General features: G+C 43.3%; 1 protein-coding gene across 1 annotated transcript in view; it reads left to right on the plus strand.

Annotated features, from left to right (window-relative positions):
• CDAN1 (codanin 1) overlaps positions 1 to 16,581 on the plus strand; it is a 30,751-nt gene extending 14,170 nt beyond the window's left edge. Inside the window, exons 11-28 of the mRNA XM_054400482.1 lie at positions 827 to 1,035; positions 1,769 to 1,883; positions 2,738 to 2,881; positions 3,532 to 3,698; positions 4,338 to 4,419; positions 5,084 to 5,173; positions 6,316 to 6,370; positions 7,357 to 7,490; positions 8,158 to 8,261; positions 9,820 to 9,969; positions 10,390 to 10,453; positions 10,947 to 11,025; positions 12,042 to 12,199; positions 12,981 to 13,088; positions 13,460 to 13,523; positions 14,663 to 14,865; positions 15,573 to 15,680; positions 16,456 to 16,581. Of these exons, the coding sequence (XP_054256457.1) occupies positions 827 to 1,035; positions 1,769 to 1,883; positions 2,738 to 2,881; positions 3,532 to 3,698; positions 4,338 to 4,419; positions 5,084 to 5,173; positions 6,316 to 6,370; positions 7,357 to 7,490; positions 8,158 to 8,261; positions 9,820 to 9,969; positions 10,390 to 10,453; positions 10,947 to 11,025; positions 12,042 to 12,199; positions 12,981 to 13,088; positions 13,460 to 13,523; positions 14,663 to 14,865; positions 15,573 to 15,680; positions 16,456 to 16,581 (2,160 nt within the window). The remainder of the gene's footprint in view (positions 1 to 826; positions 1,036 to 1,768; positions 1,884 to 2,737; positions 2,882 to 3,531; positions 3,699 to 4,337; positions 4,420 to 5,083; positions 5,174 to 6,315; positions 6,371 to 7,356; positions 7,491 to 8,157; positions 8,262 to 9,819; positions 9,970 to 10,389; positions 10,454 to 10,946; positions 11,026 to 12,041; positions 12,200 to 12,980; positions 13,089 to 13,459; positions 13,524 to 14,662; positions 14,866 to 15,572; positions 15,681 to 16,455) is intronic.
• Positions 16,582 to 17,812: the final 1,231 nt, after the last annotated feature.

Here is a 17,812-nt window from a genome sequence, read left to right on the forward strand (position 1 = left end):
CACTCTTCATATGAGGAAAAGCTGAGGGAGCTGGAACTGTTTAGCTTGGAGAAGAGAAGGCTCTAGGTTATCTCAGTGCTGTGTACAAATACCTGGTGAGTGGTAATGAAGAGGGAGGCAGATTCTCCTCAGTAATGTTCACTGACAGGATGTGAGGCAACAGGCACAAATTGAGAGAAAGGAAATTCCATCTGAAGACAACAATAATATCAGTTCCTTATTGTAAGGCTGGTCAAACGGTGAAGCGGGTTGCCCCAAGAGGTTGTGAAGTCCCAGTCTGTGGTGACATTCAAAATGCGCTTGGATGTGGCCCTGAACAACCTGCTGACTGAGCAAGAGGGCTGGATTATATGAATCAAGAGACCCTTCCTTCCAACGTGAACAATTCTGCAGTTCTGTGATTCTTTGAGTCTTGAGTAGTACCTATGAGTCTGAGGGAGGGGAGCATTCATTTCTTAACTTCAACTCTGGGAAAACCTGGTTTTGGAATGTACAGTGTGGGTTGTGGTCTTGGAGGCTGGGTTAAAGATGTTGCTGAGTGGTTCACGAAGACCATGCTGGTAGGTGTTTTCTCCACACATCTATGTGTAGCCTGCTAGGTGTGCTGAATTAGATGTGTAGGATTGGAATTCCATCTCAAGATGTCTAGGCTGTTTGTGGCCAAGCTGGCACAAACCAGAGTTCTGTATGTGGGCCACCTGGAAAAGTCATGATTGGGTTACTTGGAGAACAAATTCTTGAGGAAAGAATATGTGGGCTGGGAAATCAAGTGAAATGATGCTTTATTACAAATTTTTCTCCTCGCTACTTTTTCTGTCTCCTGAAGATGTGTAAAGGTCCTACTGGCGGTGGTGCAAGCTGGGGAGACACCCCAGACCAGGACGTCCTTAATATGCTGGGTTCTGATAATCTGAGCCGTCTGAAGAGGCTGCAGGAAAGATTTGTTGTTCCTCAGAGCATCAGAGGACCTTGTCCACCCCCTTCATTCCCAGGGTGCCAGCAGTTCTTCAGGGACTTCATCCTCAGTGCAGGAAGGTTAGCTGTCTGTGGCTGCTGTTTCCCTCATGAAATGTGTGGGCGAGTGGGGAAGACCAGCACATCACTCCTACAGCCAGGAGCTGCCCAGAGAGCTTGGGGGATGGTGTAAGCTAGGCAGAGTGTATAAGCAATGTTTCTAAGCTGTACATCACCACATTTACTGTTTGTGGTCAGCACATATGGTGAACATGTAAATAAGCAGGTTCTCTGTGGAGCATGGAATGTGTGTGTTACATTAGACTAGACTGCATCGTAATAGTTTTCCTTCTATAAAACCATAATATCTTCTCACAGGCCATCAGCATTTCCCAGTGCCAAGTTGTGCAGCAAGGGCACTGGACTGGCCATGAGTTTCTTGTGTGGTGGTCCATGAAGCTAAGGAGTTGCAGGATGAACCAGGTTCATGGGTTTGTTTTTTCAAAGTCCACAACATGGAAGAGTTGTGATCTACACAAGATATGAATCTTAAGTTCAGTTATTTTACAGCTTCCTGCTACAACAGATCTGTATCATTATCCTTGTGCTGGGACTTGCTAGTGTCTGTTTGAAAAAGAAGGGGTCAGCCAGTACCAGTCTTGTCCCTTGCTTTCTTGTCTGTCAGTCTGTTACACTGGATGTCTGCTGATGCTTGACACAACTCATGAGACAAGCTTGAAATTTTGCAGTGTGTTAGTGGAATATTTACTGCTGTTTTCAGCCCAGTCTGACTCATCATCATGTTTTGCTGAAGTTACCAGTTCAATCAGCACCTGATGGATAGTCTGTGCCTGAAGATACTCGAACTGAATGGCCTTTCTCTGGTGGAGCATGAGCACAGTGATGGAGAAGCTGATATGGATGAGCAGGTAACGTTTTTGGTTTTTTGCAAGCATATCTGTCAGGAATTTCCCTTAACTCTCCCAGTACCCTGAGAATTACTGGCTCGATAATGAGTTTCCTGGAGTTTACACAGCTGTGTTTGCAGGACAAGACCTTCTTCATTTGATTTTGTCATAACTCTGCAACTTGGTTATGGACATCAGAACCCCTCGATATTTACTTGTGTGCTTAAGGGCACTTCATGGAACTGTGCTGTAAAGAGATAATGCACAGTAGTTTGACAAGTGAGAGCCTCTTTTTAGGTTGTTAGTACCCTGTATTAGATCTGTGAGGTAACCAAGTTGAGTTGTTTCACTCAGTTGCAATAGTCCTTTGGTACTTTTCCATGTGGTGAGATTTTAGTTTGAATGGATTTGCCTGTTCATACTTGTTCAGATGTTTCTCCACTTACTTCTGCCTATCAGAGGTGTCACAGCTTATAATCTATTAGCAAAGTAGCAGCTGAGGTTCATGAATACTTGCAGAGCAGTGATGGGATAAAGGAAGCAACATGAGATCAGCTATCTGTTCTCTGAGTGACTTTAAAGTTGCTAATATGAAGGTTTGATTGAGCAGCTGCTTGTCTAGAAAGCTCTTGAATTTACATTGTCTTGCTATAAGTGAAGCAGTAGAGGCTGAAGCAATTTAAAATGCTTGTTAAACATGTATTTTGGAAACTAGATTAAAAAAATACCTATTTGGGAAACTTACCTTTGTGAAAAGCAGCAATGAATCTATGTGCCCTTTTACATAAAGGGAGTAGAAGTTAGTGCATGCAGTAGCTTTGCCAGTTTAGGGCAGCATTACCTCAGCTTGGGTGGTTTTTTTTCCTTCATTTCAGGATGGAAAGAAGCGTTTCACTGTGGTCCTGTTAAGCCTACGACTCCTTGCCAAGTTCCTGGGGTTTCTTGTTTTCTTGCCATATCGCACTGTGGAGCAACCAACTAGAGACTTGCAAGACTCTGCAGTAGCACTAAGAAACCAAGTAAGAGACCAAACTCTTCGAAGAGATCTAACGTGACCTTTTGCTTACCAGGCAGGTTTTCTGATCCAAGGAGGGGGTTATGCATAGTTAAACTCTTTCAAAGTGAGCCAGTGGTTCCTGGGATGATGTTGTACTACTCTGGGCCCCTAATGCATATTCTGGGTTTGGGAGCTAAGGAAGTGTTTGAGCTAGAAAAAGGCAGCAGGTGCACTGCTGCTGAGGTCTTTTTAGTCTTCTGTTATTTCCGCGTATCTGGGACTGTCATTCCAGGACACTGACCTAGCTAAGAAGACTTAGATTTATAGTGTAAAATCCACAGATGCAAACCCAGGAATGTTTTTGTTAGTTTTGCAGCCATCTCCTCACAGTATTGAATGTGAGGAAGCAGGGGTTACACCTTGACACCACTTGTACGGAGTCAGGCTTGCAGCCTTACTTGTGAAAGTCCCAGTGGGACTTCTGGTTGCTGTCATAGTGTGGTTTTTACTTCTGCTCTTGTGCAAAGAAATGTTTTCATTAGCCAGTGAGTCACCTCTTATTTGTACAGAAGATGAAATCCTAGAAAGAAATGTCAAGACAGAGGTAAAGTTTTTCTTGAAGTGTCAAAAGGTGACATCAAGCTGCTGTTTTGACTTCTGTTGTCCATTAAGACCCTGCCTGTACTGGATGTATTGAAGCTTCTGAGACAATCAATTCGGGATCAACGGTCTATCCTCACTATTCCTTGGATTGTGGAGTACCTTTCTCTTGTGGATCATGTTGCACCTTTCCTTGATTACTACAGGAAAGTATTTTGTCTGTTGCTGCAGGTGTACAGGTAAGAGCATGGGAAAGGACATTTGTTGAACAACTTTGCTGTGAAGATTTGTTTGCTTAGCTGAGGTGCCTGGTGTCTGAGAGAGCGCTGGACCTAGTCTGACCTTCTCATAGGAGTTTGCGGAGGGGTTTTGTGCATATCACGAGTACTTCTTGTCTTACATAAAGCTGCAAAGGGAGCATATCCTAAGCTCTGAGATGAATATTTAGTTTAAATGTGGATTTTTTTTGTTAAGTAAAGAAATTTTTTTTAAACCCCTAATCACTCATTCTACATCTGCAGCTGTGACTTTTAAACCTTGGATTTGAACCTTAGACCTATCAGGTCTCCCATTCCTAAATAATGCTCTATTTCTCTTTCCCATGTACATGAGAAAAAAGAGGAAGCGTGTTTTAGAGACTCTGTTACTGAAAAGTGACTTTTTTGGTGTAAACTTAAACCAGCATGTTATTCGGGTGCATATGTACAAAACAGTAGAGCTTGCTCTCTGCTCTTTAGGTAGACAAGTAAGGAATGTGTACATGAAGACAAACTGTGTAGTAGTAGAGTAGTAGAAAGTGAGTGGCTGGGGTATTTTTCTTTATTGAAAATCAAGCTACTGAAATGTAACACACTCTTGCTCCTTTTGCTTCATGGCAGGTTAATGGTCCTTTCTGAAGATAAGGACATGAGTTTCCTGAACAAGCTGCTTATCCTTGCAGTTCTGGGTTGGCTTTTTCAGGTAGAGTCTCCTGTATGCACACAGCTCTTCCCTGAAGGCAAGCAGGGCACAGAACTCAATAGAAAATAGAACTGAAATGAATTAAAACATTGTAAAACAGTAGCTGTTTTTGTTGTTGTTTTTTTTTTTTTTTTTTTTTACATTAGTGTGATGTTTAAAGAATCCTCTGTTTTCTTGTAATGGAGAATTAATTTTCCTTAGTGGAATTCTGTGAAGCAGCTTTTTTTTTTATTTCTGCTGAAACTCGTTCTGACTTAAAAATCTACATCCTTGTAAGCAAATTGACAACTGATTCCTGTTAGAACTAGAAGGTTTTGTCCACAAGTGCAAGCTGGCAGCCTTGAATTACTGGAGGATTTTATGTCTGTTAACGTGATGAAGTTTCAGAATCCTTCTGTGCTTCCACTTGGAAGCCAGGTAGCTGCTTGGAAAAAACCTGTTGGAGAGGTGAAAAATGATGGATGGAGAGGGTGAGGAAGGTGGCTTATATTACTGTGGTCATATAAATCTTTAATTTTATGGAAAGGTTCTCCTTAGGGCAGAGAGGATCCTTAGGGGATTTTTGTGGGTGGCAGGTTAGTGTGATTTTACTGTCTTCTTTATTAGAAATCATGTGAATTGCTAACTGTTGTTTGGATTGTAACTGCTGGGGTTTCTGTTTAAGGTTCCATCAGTCCCTGAAGAGTTCTTTTTTACCACTGATGTCAGGCAGGAGGGATTGATGATGGAGACTGTGACATCTGCCCAGGCTTTGGTAAGTTAGTGCAGTAGCATGTCCTCTGTGGATGAGGGTGGACCCACCACAGCCTCACGTGTTTAAGATTTTATCAGGAACTTGGCTTCAGCGCGTCTGCGTTGGGTATATATGGTCCAATGGATGTGATGCCCCAACCTGTCCCAAGTGCATCAGTTCCTTTCTGAAGTGTAAACTCTGCAGCTCTGGGGCTTTTGTCAGGCAGGAGCCATCTCACTTGCTGTCATAGCTTACAGAATAGGTGCCAAGTTTTGTTGAAGGATCAGGTGCTGTTCTCCTGCTCACAGATTATTGCAGGACAAGGAGAGCTGATAGAACTGTTAGTTTTTCCCAGAAATAACTAAGAGTAACTCAACAGAAACAGTGAGGTGGGAGTGTAAGAGCAAAGTTGGTCTTTGGAGTCACCCCTTCTCCAGCTGCGTAATAAAGGGCAAGTGAAAATAGCAAGAGCAAGCAGAAAAGGAGGTGAGTTTATGGCATGTGTGATGTCTCAGATAATTACCAGACGTATCTAATTCCCAGAGAATGCCTTGAAGACTGAGCAGCATGTTTGCTAAGGTGTACGTGTGTCTTGTTGTAATTAGAAAGCTCTGTTTTGCTTTGTCTCTTCAGTGGCAGAGATGAGATGCAGGTAAGTGCAGTACACACTGCCCGTGGGATGGATCTGAAGGAGCTTTTCCTCCCACACCTCTAGCTGTGCTGTGTAGTACTGGGGTGACATTACTCCTCAGTGTGGTGCTGCAGTAGGTCTGGGTGAAGACACCTGTGGAGGTGTAATGCATAGCAGATGTGCCTTGTTTATTCTCCTCCATGGATAGGTTTCCCTTTTACAAGTAGCACCTGTGGCAACAGCCCTGCTGCTCTTCTGCAGTCACCAGCTTCCAGCTGGGCTTTCTCGGTGATCAAGCGAAGGCTGAGCTATGCTAAATGTAGAGCAGCTCATTGTGTGTTACAGGGCTGGACTGAGCACTTGGGCTGCAAAGTTCATCATTTTACTGTGAATTTGGAGTTCAGTTATTTTTATTGTTTTCCTGGAAGGCAGCTCTGAAACCTGCCTGTCACCACATGTATGGAATTTCTGTTTGAGAAGACTGCTTCTTTCCTACTGTGTCCTCTCAGCACTTCCTTCCTTTTCTTACCAGGACTCTGTACCCTTGGTAGATCAGCAGTTACTTTATACCTGCTGTCCCTATCTCGGTGAGTATTTTATTTGTATTTGCTACATAAAGGAAGTCCATTACTATATGTTTATTTTTATTATATTTTGTACTGGTTTTTGGTCATTTGATGCTGTTAGTCCTCAGAATTTTTCTTACCACTCCTGACAACTTCAGTTCTCAGTTGTGTGTGACTCAACCTTGATAAAAAGCTGTATTGCAGATGGTGATGCAGCTGTGAGTACTATCTAGAGAAGCTGAGGGAGACAGGCTACATAGCTAGAATAGCTGATATAGAGAGCTGGGATATGGAGGGACAAGGACATCACCTGGAAGGAAGCATTCCAAGGAGTTACATGTACAACTTTTCCCCATCATAGGTACAGGGAGAGGTGTTTGTACTTTGAGGAATGCCTTGATCCTTGAGCATTTGTCTGCTTCCAGGCAGAGGGGAAGGATCCTTTTGTACCGTGGTGCTTTATCAGGTTGTTGTTTGAGATATCGCTGGTGAAATGTCTCTTTGTAGATAACAAATACTCAGATGGTGGGATGGTGCTCTGTTTCCTGGGATTTTTCTTGGGAAACTGTGTGTTAGATCTGCATCATGAAAGTTTCTAGGGGTTGAACATATTTTCAGGCTTTTCCCTTGGTATTTAGTTCTGACCACGTTGGAACTGTAACTCTGCTTTGCTTTGTTGTCCTTTGTAGACTTTACAGTTCCTGCTTGCTATGCTAAAAATGCATGCATTGAAATGGCTCCTCTCTGATCCTTATGCACAAGTCTTGTGTGCCAGGGAGCTTCTTGGGAGCCTCCTCTTTTATCTTCAGAGCTTTGCCTGCCTTCCTGTGTCCTGCCAGTTAAATGGGTGGGATGTTCTTCTGCTTTTCTGAAACTTCAGCTTTTATAGAAGCTGAGAGAATCTGCTCTGGAAACAGGACTGACAAAGTGAAAGTTACCCTCTTGAGTTTTGATTTGTTCCCTTGATGAGGGGGGTGATGAATGCTTTCATGTGTGTCTTCGTGCAGGTGAGCTGCGGAAGCTACTTGCTTCTTATGTGGCTGGCAGTGGAGCAAAAAATGGTGGCTTCATAAGGAAGATCACTCCCACAGCTGCAGAGTCCTTGGCATCCAAGGCTTCTGTCACACAGAAGAAACTGCAGGTAATGAAATGAGGGAGTCACAAGGGGAAGGAGGGCAGGAGAAGTTACTTGTGAGGATAGGGCACACAGCAGTGTCTGTCGCTATGTGTGGGAAGGAAAAGAATGGGTCTAGACAGCAGGGAACATTGTGTTTAGCAGTTGGGTATCCTGACTTCTCTTTGTTTTGTTTCTGTTACATGGCTGGAGAAGATGTGATTGTTGAGATTGAGATAACTTCAGTGAAAGTTCTTCCTACTGGAATAACTAGCCTGTTTCTCTGTCTGCCTCTTCTCCAGCACAAAATGTTGCTGTTTCTCATGCTCTCTTTTGGTGAGATTGTAGCCACGCTTTCCACCAGGGTGAACTGTGTAGGAGCCTACAAGATTAACCAGCCTGTAATTCAAAGAGCAAATCCTGTCAGAACTTTACTGCTCTTCCCTTTACTGGGCATTTGCTTTTGTAGCTTCATAAACCCTGATAATGAGGTTTAGGTTAAATAGTGTGAAGGAAATTGCAAATATTTTACAGGGGTGCCGAATGCTGCAATAGCAGAAACTTCTAGTGCAGGCAGATTATTGCCTGCCTTTCAGCACAATTCCACATGATGGTTAATGTGCATTCCTGTGTTGAGGAAAGGAGCATCGAGGTGGAGTGGTCTAATCAGTTGTAGCACTTGTATCTTGAACAGGTAGAATTGGAGCAGGCCTTCTTCCACAACCAGCCTCCCTCCCTCCGGAGAACAGTTGAATTTGTGGCAGAGAGGGTGGGATCCAACTGTGTCAAGCACATCAAGTAAGTGCCTTAAGAGGTAACTAATGAGGAAAGGAGTTGATCCTTTACAATTGTGTATATGGGGGAAAGAAAGCTTCCCTTAGAGTGTGCTGTATAGTTGTATGAGGCTATGAATGGCTATGACAGTGTGGGGTCCAGCAACAGCTCAGTGCCATCATAGGGAAATTTGTGAAGGGATGCACAGGAGAGTGTGGGACACTTGGAGTGTGAACACAGTGCAGCATTTTGAGACATTACATCCCTTTCAGAATGCCCTTGGTAAACAATTGGAAAAAATCTCAGATCATATGGATCTCTGGAGGTCACCTGATTCAGACCCCTACTCAAAGCAGGGCCAGCTTTCATCAGATGAGGGAAGCAGTAATTTCCCTTCACTTGCTGGCTGTGCTGTTGCTAATGTGAGCCCAATATAGGGCTGGCTTTCTTTGGGCACTGCTAACTTACCTAACTTGTCTACTGGGAACCACAGATCCTTTTGTGCAGAGCTGCTCCCTAGCCAGCAGACCCCATCCAGTACAGGTGCCCAGTCACCACCCCATCATCAGCACATTTCTCCATCTTGTCACAGTCATGCATGGCAGCCCTGCCCTCTGGCATGTCAGCTCATGAGCTGGTTGAGAGTTTGCACTGTCCCCTTGTCTAATTGTTGAAGACATTAAAAGGTATCAGCCCAGAAAGAATGTTGGTTGTAGTGGGCTGCTGTTGGCATCTTTGAACTTCTGACCACAGTGGGTTGAGCCTATGAGGGTATTGCTGCCAGCAGTGATACTTGTAACCATGTATATTTCTAGCAGCCATCTAGCCTTCTGCTTGAAGGCTTTCCACTCTTGATTTAGTGCTATTTTGGTGTGATGGGTTGAAAATCCAACCCCCCTCTTAACTTTGCCAGACCAGCTCAGTTTGGAAGCAAATGAAAGCTGTATTTACAAGCAGGTCTGCAGTCTACAATGGAATGCAATGAATATATACAATTATGCAGTATTTACAGGTATTTACAATTAACAAACAGCACAAGGACACCCCTCGTCAAAGACCAGGGGAGTTGCAACAGCTTCTCCCTCCCTGCCTTCCCCTTACACCCCTGCACAAAAGGGACGAGAGAGAGGCAGAGGTATTAGACTTAGCCAAAATAAGTGATGCAGCCAAGGTCAATAAAACCAGTTAGTATCTCCCCGAGCGAAGGAGAGAGAAGAGAGAGAGAGAGAGAAATTGTTTTGGGAACCAAATCTTATGGGAGATATCTCTCCAATGGAATTGTTTAGAATAATCATTATTTTCCTTTTTACACCCAATAGTGATTTGTTTAGATTTTTACTACTTTATGCTCAAGGTGGGTGAAAAATTTTAAAGGCATAGTCTAAAACTACCACCTTTGGTATCTTTCTTCCTTACAAAACAAGGAAGGAGATAGCACAGCACTAAGCACAGTGTGGTTAATTCTTCTTTAGCATGTGGGATGGGTGTTCTCCTAAATTGGGGAGGATGGCTACAATTAGTGTGTGCTGTTTCCTGTGTTGATTTCAGACTGATTGTCTTTTTTTTTTTTTTTTTTTTACAGGGCAACACTGGTAGCAGAGTTGGTTCAAAGGGCTGAAATCATGTTGCAGGATAAAGTGAAGGAGGAGGATGCTAACCATGACAAGCTGCTTGAAGAGGTGTGCGCTCATCTGTATGAGGAAGGAGCCCAGGCACTCATCAAAGGCAGAGAGTAAGGAGGAAAAGTTATTTAAGCTTGGGCCTTCCCTTCTCTTAGTGTGGAATCTGTAAGCCTGACTTGGCTTGGCCTGTCAAACTTGGGTGCTGGTAACTATCAACCCTGACCTCTGCTCTTCTTAGGGTGACTGTAGGAAGGAGTAAAGGTGCTATGTGCCCCTCTGCATCCAGCTCTAAATGGACATCCACCACAGCCATTGTGTTTTTCCTCTTTGGAAAATGGAGTATAGCAGCTTGGGTGGCTTGTACTTGCTTTGTCTTTGTCTGGTTCTTTTGCTCTGACTTACTTCACTGCGTTCTTGCAACTGGTTTCGACTGTAAGCAAGTGTGTGAAAGTTGCCAGAGTAATGAACCTCTGAGGCTTGTCCAAGAACTCTGCCTAATCCTGTGGCACATTTTCTTTCTTTTCTTGCAGGTTTTGCAAAAAGAAGGGTCCTGAGGCAGTAAGAGTGTTACTACCAGAAGAGACATCCGCTGCAGTATGTATTTTCACTAAAACTTCTTAAAGGCTTTGACTTCAATTCTAGATCATTACCATTTTTCTATTGCTGTGGTACTTATCCCTGAATAGCTTAGAGCAATGGAATCTATTGATGCCCTCATGTAAGGACTGAGAGCTAAGGAGAGTTACTTCTGTCAGGCTTCTTTGGATATTCTGGCTAAAGTGATACTCCAGCCAGTAGCTAACTGTTGAGACTAGAATGGTGTATAAATTGTGTTCATCTTGCTAGGATGACACATCTGTTTTAGCATCAACTTCCCCAAGAGTTGATGGGGTTTGTATGGGGTTGATGAAGTTTGGGAAGTCAAAATGGGTCTGTCCTGTTACCCAGAGCAGCAGTTCCCATACAGATGGTGGTGCTCTGTCAGAATGCAGCTTTTTCCCCTCTAGACTTCCTTCTGAGATCTCTACCGACTATACTGCTGTGGCTGGTAGTAAATCTCCCCTCTCTTGTTGCCTTCCCTGTAAAGGTTTTAAGTAGTGCAGAAGAGATTGCAGTGGAACTGGCTACTGAGAAAGCTTGTGGCTGGCTTTCTGCCAACATTGCAGGTGAGTCTCTTTACCCTGAGGTGGCACTTGTAACCTGTCTGTTTTTGCTGAGATCAAGGGATAGAATTTAGTCCAGTATTATAAAGTACTTGGCCCTACTTAGGGTTTTGTGGTTTTATTGGTTTTTTTGTTTGTTTGTGATTTGGGTTTTTTGGTGGTGGTGGTTTTTATGTTTGTTTTTTGTAGTGTGAAGCATGCAGTTGCTCTGTCCCTCCTTGTTTAGGAATAAGAGGAAGGGTTTCTAGCTCTCACAATCTTCTTCAGGGATTTTTCAGGCTAAGTGATTTTTAGCTACAGAGGCTTGCAGGATTGTGACAGTGAATGCTGCTTCTGAAAACGTCACCTAGGCTGAAGTTGTCGTAGCCCTTCAAATGTGTGGTACATACAGCTGTTCTCTTCAGCCACCTTATATTCCACATGTCCAGAGTGCTTATGAAGTGCTTATACATCATGGACTGGGTGTATTTTCAGCAGGCTGAAAGCACCTATAGGCCTTTTACTCTGTAATAGTGCTCTGGCAAGGCCTCAGAATCGATGAAAACCCTTTGCTTCAGGAGGCTGTGCCAAGAATCTAGGGCTGCTTGCAGCAGCAGGAGACTAGTGTTGGATGCTGGTCAAAACTTATTTTGGTAGTAAGCATATGGCTTTCATGGGCACAGTGGTTGAACTGGTGAGACCATGCTGATTCCACTTTCAGCTTTGGCTTTGCTTCCTGGCTTAGCCACTGTGTCCATTAAATCTGCTGAGATATTTTGATGGAAAAGGAGATGAGTGGTACCTGGTGATAATGGCTGGCTACCTTTTAGAGCTGTGGGTTAACACTCTCCACCTGTGCCTCTGCCCATTAAGTGCAATGGGAGCTCAGAGTGAGAGGGGTTTGAAAACATAAATGTCCTTTCCTCATTTGCCATGGCTCTTGTAATGAGAGGCTAATATGGGTAGTGTTTTGAAGCAGCTTTCTACCTCACTGGAGAGAAAAGCTGGACTTGACAGGATTTGTTCCCTGTTCTTTGTAGCACTCATCAAAAGAGAAGTGAAGGCAACCTTCAACAGAATGCTGAAAGTCCCAGGGCTTCCCTTGGCCAGTGACGACGCTCTGGAGTTGAGAAGGGACTGCCCTCCAGGCTGCCAGCACTGTGCTCCATTTCCCTCCCAGATCATCAATGAGATTAAGGTACATTCACTTCCTGGCTTGCCCTAACTCCCTTTTGATTTTTCACATTGGTGGAGTTTTTTGGATTTTCTTGTTTAAAGAGGATGTTCTGGTTCTAAGGAACTGGCCATGAGCAGTGTTTAGGAGGCACAATGGAGAGGTCTCATGCTTTTTTCATCCCCCTGATTGCTTTTTGCTTTCTTGCTTGAGCTAAAATAAAAAGAGGAGAGTAAGGTATGTAAGGAACCCAGGGGCTTTTTCTGTAAACTGTTGCTCTTTGAAGATATTTCTGTTTGGTGTCTTGATGGATAACCTTCAAATCTCTTATTTGTTTTCTTTCAATTTCCATCCTGGGTTTCTGATGGTGGTAAATTGCCAAACCAGTTTTTATGTCATAACCCTCTCAGTGCTCTTTGTACTCAGCTTTGAGTTAACACTGAAGCTACCTTGACAATACAAGAGGGCTCTGGATTTCTGTAGCACCTCTACCCTGAACTTGCTTGCTGCACTATCAGTTTTATCTAAAACTTTTCAGAACTAGTTACTGCTAAGAAGGATGAACTGATTGCCCCCATTAACTTCATAATATTAGTGAGAGCTATGGTAGAAAATCAAACTTAGGTAAGGCTATGAAAAAATCAGCTTTAATCTGTTTTATGTGGAGAATACATGCTTAGTTGTTTGTTGTATCTTTGATGAGGACCTGAGGACTGTGTATGTACTGTGCTGTCACATGTCCAAAGACCTGCTTATGGAAGTGCAGGATACTAATGGGTGAATTACTGCTCTCTTTTTCATCAAGGATGTGCTCTGTGTTGCTGTGGGCCCACGGGATGAGGGTGAAGTGATTGACTGTGTCTGGCTGGAGTGCTTGCTGGGAAGATTGAGTCAGACTCTTCGATGCAGAAAGGTAGAAGAAGAAAACCAAAACCAGCCGAAAACCCCTTGGACAACTTTAAGATGTCTTCATGCTTGTTAGTTTCCCTTGTCTCACAGTTCAGTTCAGCTGAATGTTTTTTGTCTGAGCTTAAATATAACAAAGTTGCACTGCAGTTTTTATACTGTGCAGATCTGGTAGTTATTAAAATCAGCCTTTGAGGATCCCTTCTTCATATAGGATCTTTTCTTGTCTTTCCATCTTAAATGGTCTCCTGATGACAGCTCCTTGCTTCATGCTCTAAATACCCTGCTCTCCTCTGATATTTTTGTCCCATGTGAAGTGTGCTTTTGTCTGGTCTGCAGTATGGGGACAAACATACAACTTTATTGTTTGTTTTCCAGTTCATGTGTCCCACATCAGAACAGCAGCTGGCAAAGTGCACAGTTGAGTTGGCTTCTTTGCTGGGTAAGTCAGTCATGATATAAGCTATTTCAGACTGAAATCTGTTATTATAGTTCTCTTAAATCCTCAGACTCGGAGACCTCGGTGTTTGATGTTTGATTCTCTTTGGTGTCACTGAGTCTGCAGATGTTTTTTCTGTCAGTTTGAGTGGCTGCTTTTATTCCCTTCCACCTGCTGCAAAACAGCCTTGTACTGTGACCAACCATCCTTCTGATAGGTGTGCTCATTCACACCTTTTGGGGTTTGTTTGTTGATCTCCTTTGGGGTTTGTTTATTTATCCTTTTATGGAAATATGTTCTGTGTTTGCCAGTACTTCTGCCTCTGAAAAGTTCCAGCTTAGGGTTTGGGTTGTTTTCCCTAAAAGTAAGGGCTTTAAATTATATGCTTACTTCAAAAAGAGTCACAAAAATATAATTTGAGAGAATGATACTAACTTGTTTTCTGTGTATTGTGACTCCTGTGGGCATTGACAGTTTGGTGGTTTTGTTGTGTGTGGGGTTTTCTGTTGTTTTGTTTTTTTCAGCAGGAGCTAGTGATCTGGGTGCAGGTGTCTTCCCCCTGGACAGCTTTCTAATTTCCTTCTGAAGAAGTTTTACACGTGGATCATTCTTTCAAAAAACAGCTGAGAGCTGAATGTTGTGAAATTTCATTCTGGGAGGGCAGCATTCCTTTCCAAACCTTCCCATTCCATTAGACTGTACCAAGGAAGATCTGGTGTCTTCCCTCTGTGTGTTTAGCTGCAGTTAAACACTGCTCTGCTTTGCTTTCACTTGTATGAGGTTCTGCAACTCGGCCTGTAGTCAAAACTATAAACAACTGTTTAATGTGTTTATAGATTTAAATGTTGTTTCGGTGTGTTACTCCCCTTTGGAGTAACACCTAGATTCTCATTTGGTAGACATGAGCTGGCTTTTTTCAGTCAGCTGTCTTTCCAGACTTCTGTGTAGTACTCGTGTGAATAGTTTTGAAGCTCCCAATTTTGCATGTTTCTAAACTCTAGTCCTCTTAGGTTCACTGCTTGACGCTTTGCTAACTGATAGTTTAGGTACCAGCTATGCCAAATGTGTTGTTGGAGCAAGATGATGACTGTAAAAGGAAAATAATGCAGCCATGTAAGTTCAGCTTGCTTCCTTTCTGACAGTTTCAGATTGTGTTCCTCTGAGTCTCAGAATCGAGTCCCCAGAGAAGAGCTCTGAGAGGCTGCATGTGAAGAGTAATCCCACATATGGCCTTCTAAAACTGCTGCTTTCCATCTGGAAGGAGGACTTTGGGATACCTGTACCTGTGCAGCTGATGTTCAGCAAGAAGAACATGAGTTATCTTGCAGAAGTTAAGCAGCGAGAGGTAAAGCTCATTGCAACCTGTGGAGCTGCAGGTTTCCGCTCTGGTCTGGTACCTTCCTGTAAGAGTTCTGCCTGCCTGCAGCACCAGCTGATTGCTCTTGTGAATGAGGCCAGTGGGGTTTGGGCTGCTGGTAGCTGGCCTTGTTTCTGCAGGGGCAGAGACAAAGAGGACTCATGCAGCTTGTCAGTGTTGATACCTGCCTGGGAAGTGGTCAGAAAGGCACAGTTTAAGTTAGGAACAAATGACAAAATGGCCCATTTGGCCTGGGAGGCTGAGGACTGAACACAGGTGACTTTGTTCTGTTGGTGTCACTTACCAGCTTTTGTTTTTGCCTGTGTATCGATGTTAGATCTTGTAAGATGCTCCGTTATGAAGCTGAAAATTGCCCTATTTAGTTGCAAGCTAAACACAACCTCGTTTGGGAGGCCAAGAACAAATTTTTCAAGCTATTCTTCAACACACAGGAATTAACACACAGTTTGGAAACTGAGCATGAGAAACTTTGAGACTTTATGGTGGGGTATGATGTATGAACTAAAGGAATGTTGTTCCCTTATTTTCCATGTTTCTCTCTGGTGTCCTTTGTTGCCACAGCCAGATAAACAACTTGCTTTCTCCACATTCTGGTCCAAGAGGGAAGCCATGAATTATGTAGGGGTAAAGAAATGAACATCTTGATACTTACTTATTTTTTTCCTCTTCTGCAGTGGGATCTGTTCCTTTTCGTGCTTCATGGTCTTGTAGAACATGAACTAATGAGGACTAGTGAAATACAGAGTTGCTTGCATAGTCTTGAGGAGCTCCCTTGGCCTGCTGTAAGTACTTAGATGTGTATGAACACTAAGTGAGATAAAAAGTAAAGCTCCTTAAACTTGTAGTTCTGTTTCCTTGTAGTTGTGTTTCATGTAAGTGAAGCCCATAACCTCTCTTAGCTGTAGTTCCCACTTGATGCAGCAGGATGGGCTGCCAACAGGCTTGTTACTCTAACTGCTGTCTGGCTGAAAGCTGGTGTGAATCCCAGCATTGCCTGTGCAGTGCTGTCTGCCTTAAAGCTGTACCCTTGTGCATTGCTTATGTAGAGGAAACATTTCCAAGAAAATTGTAAGCAGTTAAGAGACCGACTGGCTCAGTTAGCAGCTCTCAGCTCCAGCTTGAATGCGTTTGCCAGGCTCCAGCCAAGAATGACATGTTGGAAGGGATCTTAACTGCAACCAGACTTGCATTTGAACCTCTTAGCCTCTTACCCCTAGAGTGGGAGAAGAGTCAAAAATGCAAGAAGTGGCCCAAGTGCCCTGCTAAAAATGGACAGCACTTCAAGGCTGGTGAGCGCTTGCTTGCTGGAGATGTTTAGCCGTTTCAATTGTGGCACTAATCTTTTCTGAGAAGGGTGTGGGGGTTGGAGGGGACACTGAACGTGCAGACCTACAGGCATTCATCTTTGCTATCAGTTTTTTAGCTTGTCTAGGCTTCTGCTCTGGAAAGCCATCAATAACAGGTTCAGTCTTGTGAAGTTCTTCACTAGAAAAATTCTGCAAGGCTCTGTTGGTGTTTGCTAACGCAGGCTCTCCGGTTTGTATCTGTGTGTGACAGGATTTCTTAAAAGAACTGCAAATGCTGTCCAGAGGATTTGCATCAGAACATCACAGAGAAGAGCCTAGGACCAACCGGTGTGAGCTGTCCAGACAATCTCTAGGTACTCTGACAGCACAAAGTTAGTGGAGGTGAACTCTCTGTGGGCAAAAATCACTTAGGAAGATGCAAACAGAGTTTTTAGTGTTCCTGAATGCAGTGGGAGCTCTTTGCTGGGAGCTCACTGCAGAGAAGAGGTCACTTTGTGCCAAACCTGCACTGGTTCATTGACATTTTGCCATGGTGGCTATGCTGAAGGGTTTACATCATCGAGTGGATCTCCAAGTCAAAAAAACCAAGTCCTTTAAGCACCTTGATCGTGGCTCAGAGCAGCCATTTTTCAGACTCATAGACATTTTGTGTATTTGTGCAGCAACAGGCTGTGACCAAACCCAGAAGTCAGCTCAAGTGGACACCTTACTTCATGATCCTGGTGGCTGCCTCTTCTCTTAATGTGATTCCTCATGCTGTCTTTTAACAAAGACTGTATTGTCAGGGGAGGGGAGAGGTGGACCGGTATGACACCAAGATGAGCCTTTATTATTTATTTTTCATTGTAAGCTCAATTTTGAAGGTTTGATTTTAATTTTTTAAGACTCATTTTAAAAGTTAAACCATATTAAATATAAACACCAGAAGGCTAAATGCATTACTCTCAAATAATAGCTGCATCTTTTGTTGGAACCAGAATTTATAATTATTTCCCAAGGTTTTTAACAGAAACAAGGGAGAAGATATCTGTTTATATTTTTTACTGAAGACAGTATTTTTTTAAGAGACTTTTATAGTTTATGAATATAAATGACATCTGGCTGCTACTCCACTGTTTGTAATAATCTCTCTTGCCTTGAGTTTGGGTTTTATCAGGCAGGACATGCTGCAGCAAGAAAACTACAGCCTGGAAGAGCAGACATAATGGTAGTGCACAAGCACTGTGACATCCCCTGGAGAGCTTGTGGAAGGAATCCTTTCCATGGAGGACAGTGAGTGTGACCTCCCATTCACCCCACCACATACTTATTTCCTTAAACTGGGGTTTGTGGTGGGGACTGTTGGCAGCTAGCAGAGTACGATTAGGTGCTCATTAGCTGCCTCACAGTGCTTTCCTCCTCCCTGTAGGACTAAGGACATTATTTCCTTGTGTCTAGGAGTGTCCTGTTAGTGCAGGGTGTTTTGTCAGAACATCTGGACAAGGTGAAGTCCAAAGCTTTTCAGATTGCTAATTAACTTACCTCTTCCTTGTGTAAGGTGAGAAAAGTTAACATGTGGGAATCAGTAATTTGAGAAAAACCTCAAACAGACCTAGGTGGGTGGAACT

Source organism: Indicator indicator, chromosome 4, assembly GCF_027791375.1.
Source record: "Indicator indicator isolate 239-I01 chromosome 4, UM_Iind_1.1, whole genome shotgun sequence".
NCBI lineage: Eukaryota > Metazoa > Chordata > Aves > Piciformes > Indicatoridae > Indicator > Indicator indicator.